The 6,282-nt window shown below is 41.7% G+C and overlaps 1 protein-coding gene across 1 annotated transcript in view; it reads left to right on the top strand.

Annotated features, from left to right (window-relative positions):
* The window catches only part of Clcc1 (chloride channel CLIC like 1), a 23,582-nt gene that overhangs the window by 4,878 nt on the left and 12,422 nt on the right, over positions 1–6,282 (top strand). Inside the window, exons 2-4 of the mRNA XM_021196088.2 lie at positions 3,161–3,300; positions 3,721–3,822; positions 5,317–5,424. Coding sequence (XP_021051747.1) covers positions 3,172–3,300; positions 3,721–3,822; positions 5,317–5,424 — 339 coding nt within the window. The 5' untranslated portion in view covers positions 3,161–3,171. The remainder of the gene's footprint in view (positions 1–3,160; positions 3,301–3,720; positions 3,823–5,316; positions 5,425–6,282) is intronic.

Raw genomic sequence — 6,282 nt, forward strand, 5'->3', positions numbered from 1 at the left:
TTTTAATGGGGTTATTTGAATTTCTGGAGTCCAGCTTCTTGAGCTCTTTGTATGTATTGGATATTAGTCCTCTATCAGATTTAGGATTGGTAAAAATCCTTTCCCAATCTGTTGGTGACCTTTTTGTCTTGTTAACAGTGTCTTTTGCTTTACAGAAGCTTTGCAATTTTATGAGGTCCCATTTGTCAGTTCTTGATTTTACAGCACAAACCATTGCTGTTCTGTTTAGGAATTTTTCCCCTGTGCCCATAGCTTCGAGGTTTTTCCCCACTTTCTCCTCTATAAATTTCAGTGTCTCTGGTTTTATGTGGAGGTCTTTGATCCACTTAGACTTGAGCTTTGTACAAGGAGATAAGAATGGATCAATTCACATTCTTCTACATGATAACCGCCAGTTGTGCCAGCACCATTTGTTGAAAATGCTATCATTTTTTTCCACTGGATGGTTTTAGCTCCCTTGTCAAAGATCAAGTGACCATAGGTGTGTGGATTCATTTCTGGGTCTTCAATTCTATTCCATCTCTACTACCCTCTTAACTCCTCTCCCCATTCCCTGATTAAATTCTGTTCTATGCTATACCGTGTGGCTGGTCCCTCAGGGGAGGGATGCCTCGGCATGGGCCTGCCAAGATACCCCCTTCCCCTCCCTTACCACTCCCACCTTACCACATCCCCATGAACATACCTTACATCTCTTTATATTTTTATAAACACATCAGTTAGTATTTAGATTTTCTGTTTTCAAGCATAAACATTAAAAGTATCAGCCAGTGAGTATATTACTATTTTTGATCGATTCCTGTGATTGTCATTGTTTTAGCCACTCTGTGTACACTTGTTTTACATAGGGGTTTATATATCATAAGAGGAGACTGTGGGTTATAGACTTCTAGTTTTTTGTGTCTGAAGAAATCTGTATTAGTTTTCTAGGACTGCTGTAACAAAGTATCTTAAACTGGGTAGTGTAAATGACAAACTAGTTTTCTAACAGTTCTGTAGGCCAAGAAGACCTAGCAGAAGGTGTACCCTGGTTGGTTTCTTCTGAGGCCTCTCTTCTTGGCTTTTGTTGAATGACTTTTCTGGCAGGACAGGTTTTTTGTTTGTTTGTTTGTTTTAATGTATGAATGCTCTGTCTGAATGTATGACTGCATGCTAGAAGAGGGCATTAGATCCCATGCTTGTGAGCCACCATATGATGGTTTCTGGAAATTGAACTCAGGACCTCTGGAAGAACAGCTAGTGCTCTTAACTGCTGAGCCATCTCTCTCTCCAGCCCCTTGACAATTCTATTTTTATTCCCTTCAGATAAAAAGGTAAATGACAGACCAGAGAAACAAGTCCATCCAAGTCTAGCTTAATGAACAATGGCTTTATTCAGGCCACTTATGATGCATGGGTGACTGACTTGGGCAACTGTATCTATCTGTAGAAGGAAAAGGCACACTGTACCATGGGTGAGGCACAGAGGAAGCTATGTCTCTGAAGAGTCCCCCTAGCAATTGTTTACCACTTTTATAGCTTTAGTGAGGGGCTTCATCAGGCGTATGGGCCTTCCTGGCTCCCTGGAAGGGAATGGTTCGATGGAGAGGAGGCAGCTTACAGGGTGATTTGTTTTTTGTTTGTTTTTTAAAATTATTTATTATTTCTTAAGTACATTGTAGCTGACTTCAGACACTCCATAGGGGGGCATCAGATCTCATAACGGATGGTTGTGAGCCACCATGAGGTTGCTGGGATTTGAACTCAGGACCTTCAGAAGAGCAGTCAGTGCGCTTAACCACTGAGCCATCTCTCCAGCCCCCTTACAGGGTGATTTGTACATGGCCTGCATCTTCACATTGTCTTACTGTGATTTGTCTCTATCTAAATTTCTTCCTATTAGGGGGATCCGGTACCACTGTGTGTGTGTGTGTGTGTGTGTGTGTGTGTGTGTGTGTGTGTGTGTTTGGTTGGTTTTGTTTGTTGAGACAGGGTGCCACTAGGTAGCTTTCTGGCTCTTCTGGAATTCACTCTGTAGACCAGACTAACCCCACACTCACTGAGATCACCTGTCTCATCTCTATCTCTGCCTTCTTGAGTGCTGGGATCAAAGGTGTGTGCTACCACGCCCTGCCCAATAGTAGATGTTTAATAGAGTAGTTTCTCTTAATTCTTTGTTTGTTTGTTTGTTTTGTTTGTTTTGTTTTTGTTTTTTCAAGACAGGGTTTCTCTGTATAGCCCTGGCTGTCCTGGAACTCACTTTGTAGACCAGGCTGGCCTCGAACTCAGAAATCCGCCTGCCTCTGCCTCCCGAGTGCTGGGATTAAAGGTGTGCACCACCACCGCCCAGCTCTTTTAATTCTTGAACAGGCTCATCCACAGGTGAAATTATTAAATTCTTAAGTGTTACCCTCATCACTGCCAAGTTCTCTCTCTCCTTTCTCTCCCCCTCCACCATATTCATCTCTGGCTCAGTCACGGAAGAATGTACTCTGTTCTTCTGTATCATGAGGTACTAGAAGGTTCCCTGTACTTCAGGTTTCACTAACTTTGCTATTCCTCTCTGAAATCTTCCTGGGTTTTCATAATCAGATAAGCTTCCTTCATTTCTGAACTACTAAAATCCTTGGGCTCCTTGCTAAGGCTTGCGTCATCTGCATTTGCTTCCTAACACTTCCTGGGCTTGATTCCATCTCCAAGGGTGGGTGCTTGGCTTGGGATGTGGATGTGTAAGGGAGGCGGTGTAGATGTGGGTGAGACACCCCCTTTCACACAGCACGAGGTTTTCTACCCGGGCTGCACAGTGAACTCACCCACTGGCTGGGCTTCAGTTCTGGTGATGCTGATTTAACTTCCCCCAGAGGGACCAGCCACATGGTATAGCATAGAACAGAATTTAATCAGGGCATGGGGAGAGGAGTTAAGAGGGTAGTAGAGGCAGAGAAAGGCAGAGAGAGGGCATCAGATCCCATGTGGTTGCTGGGAACTGAACTCAGGACCTCTGGAAGAGCAGCTGGTGCTTTTAACCTCTGAGCCCATACATAATTTTTTTTTTTTTTTTTGTCTTCTATTCAGAAAGTGTTAACTCTAGAAGGAAGTTGTTTTTATCACAATTATATTACAATTACAATAATAAAAACAATTATTTAAAAACTTTATTTCATTGCTTTTTGTGTTTAAGCCTTACTCAGGATGCTGTGTTGGTTGCTCCTTTGTGAATGTCTGTTGCTGATAACTGGTTATGCTCATGATGATGATTGGATTGACCCAACAGATATGCTTAACTATGACGCTGCTTCAGGAACGATGAGAAAATCTCAGGTATTTGGTTTTGGGTTTTGTTACTTTTTTTTTTTTTTTTCACTGATAAAACCATATCTGTTGTGATGGGAAGAGTGCAGTATTGTTGCTGCTTTGTGCAGAGCTGTGAGAGGTCATAAACGAGTAGCTGTCATGCAGAGTACTTCTCTCTTTTCCTTCCGTGCTGGGTCTTGAGATGCTAGACAAACGCTCACATACATCTGGTTGCTTCTGTTTGAATTTAGCTGTAAGGCCCATCAAGGAGTAAGCTGGTTTAGTTTTGGTTCTTAGCATGTGTCGTTGATACTTACTCTTTGGTGGTTTAATGCAAGTGAAGAATTTAAGAAGCCAAGTCATAAAATGATAGACTTTTAGTCTTTATTCCCTGTAACCTGTCTTTACAACTAAAGCATAAAGAATAAAATCTCTGCTTTGATTTAGGTGAGGTCTGGTACATCAGAGAGAAAGGACGCGAGCCCTGACTTGTCAGATGCCGAGGAACTGTCAGACTGTTTGCACAGACTGGATTCTTTAACTCACAAGGTTTGAATTTTTTTTTCCCATTCACAAATTAGATATTATTTATGTTAAGTTACTGTGCTGTCTAGTTTAATGTCAACTTGAGATAAGCTGAAGTCGTTTGAGAGGAGGGAACCTCAATTGAGAAAATGTCTTCATAAGATCAGGATACAGGCAAGCTTATAGGGTTCCACTTAGTGGCGTCCCTGAGTGATGAATAGTCATGTGGAATCAAATAAACCCTTTCCTCCCCACGGTGCTTTGGTCATGTCTGTCATCACATCAGTGGAAACCCTAAGACAGTTACTTGTTTACTTATCTTTGTTGTTTTTTTGTATTTGTAATGTTTCTATGTACTCTACAAGTATATATTTTATTGGTATAATTTTTAGTTGCATCTTGTATTTTTTCATATAGTACTTAGTATTTTTATAATAGCATAGTTTTGAGATTATAAACTTGTTGGTACAAGGAATAGATTTTTTTGGTTTTGTTTTGGTTTTGGTATTGGTTTTTTGAGACAGGGTTTCTCTGTATAGCCCTGGCTGTCCTGGAACTCACTCCATAGACCAGGCTGGCCTCGAACTCAGAAATGCCTGCCTCTGTCTCCTGAGTGCTGGGATTAAAGGCATGAGCCACCACTGCCCAGCCAAGGAATAGATTTTATCTTGATTGTTATCACCTGTCATACTGCTGAGCTGTTGATAACATAATGGATGAGCAGATGAGTAGATTGGCTTATTAAAGGTTGTAGTAGTTCTTCCAAATGTGAAGGGTGGTTATAAATATAAATATGTGCATACATGCATGCATATGTATATACATATATACGTATATACATGAGTGACAGTTGTACCATGGAAAGACTCTGGAATGGGGAGGGGTGTTATTGTGCGGTCACTGAGAAGGTGCAGCAGTGCTGACATCATAGTGACAGCAGTGAAGAGAAGAGAGAGATGTGAATAAGGGACAGTGAGCAGACAGAGTGGACAAGTGCTGCGTCCATCTTGGGAGACAGGGAGAGGGTTAAGTGAGGCCCACTTGTGTCTAGGTCAAGCTTTCTTTAGTCATACTTAAAGTAAATCATAACCTTGTCGTCTTAGGGTTTCCATTGCTGTGAAGGGACACCATGACCAAGGCAACTCTTATAAAGGATGACATTTAATTGGGGCTGGCTTACAGGTTCAGAGGTTCGGTCCATTATTATCACAGCAGGAAACATGGCAGCGTCCAGGTTTTATATCTTGTTCCAAAAGAAAGAAGACTATCTTCCAGGCAGCTAGGTGGGTCTGAAAGCCCACGCCCACAATGACACATTTCTTTCAACAAGGCTACACCTACTCCACCAAGGCCACACCTCCTAGTAGTGTCACCCCCTGGGCCAAGCTTATTCAAACCACCACACTTGTCAAACAAAAAATAACCATCAACTCCTTATTCTCAGGGCATTATTAACCTAGAACTTGACTTTCTTGGTAGCCTTTGATGCTGTTGACTTTATTGCATGATTGATTACAGGTTGATAATTGTGAAAAGAAGAACATGAAAGATTATGAAAGTCAAAGTAATCCTGTTTTCAGGAGATATCTAAATAAGATTTTAATTGAAGCTGGCAAGCTTGGACTTGTAAGTATTTGATGACAAGATTCTAATCATTGTAGTAGGTACTTTCATTATTTGTTTCTCACAGTGTAAGAGGTTGTGTGCCATGTGTGATGATACCCACCTGTTGTCCTAGTTAGTACTTAGGACGCCGAGGCAGGGGGATCTCCAGTTCCAGCCCAGCCGGTATCCCCACCAAAAAAGTGCAGTAATAGAACCTCACGTGGGTCAGCAGAAAACACGACTGCTTCACGCTTTCCCGAAAGGCTGTTGACACAGATTTTAGGACCCCCTGGCATTACAGTATTGCTTGGTGGAGGACAAGCAGTATAGAGCACTGTGGTTTTTCCTAGGCCTCAGGATTTGCTCAGTCAACTGCATGGTCGCTCCATTGATGGAACTGAAGTGATGGAGAAATAATCCTTCCCTGCCCTTTCTTGTCATTTCCCCGTTCCCTTACTTTCATAGCCATAAAATGTAAAGTCATCATTTGAGAATAGAAAAGTGTGTTTTAGTAGTCTGTCTCTTTACTGTGCTAGGTTCTCTTTTGTGGGATTGCGTGTCTTCCTCATGTGTCACTTATAATGGTTAGAGTACCTTATATTATTTTGTAGTGATGCAGAGCAAACCCAGGGCCTTACACATGCTAAGCAATAGTGTTACCACTGGGCACTAACCCTAGCTCTTATATGTTATTTATTTATTTATTTATTTATTTACTTATTCATTCATTCATTCCATAATTTTTTAAAGAATTATTGTTTCAAGTCGGGTGTGGTGGTGTACGCCTTTAATCCCAGCACTTGGGAGGCAGAGGCAGGCGGATTTCTGAGTTCAAGGCCAGCCTGGTCTACAAAGTGAGTTCCAGGACAGCCAGGGCTA

The sequence above is a fragment of the Mus pahari genome, chromosome 4, assembly GCF_900095145.1.
Source record: "Mus pahari chromosome 4, PAHARI_EIJ_v1.1, whole genome shotgun sequence".
NCBI classification, from domain to species: domain Eukaryota; kingdom Metazoa; phylum Chordata; class Mammalia; order Rodentia; family Muridae; genus Mus; species Mus pahari.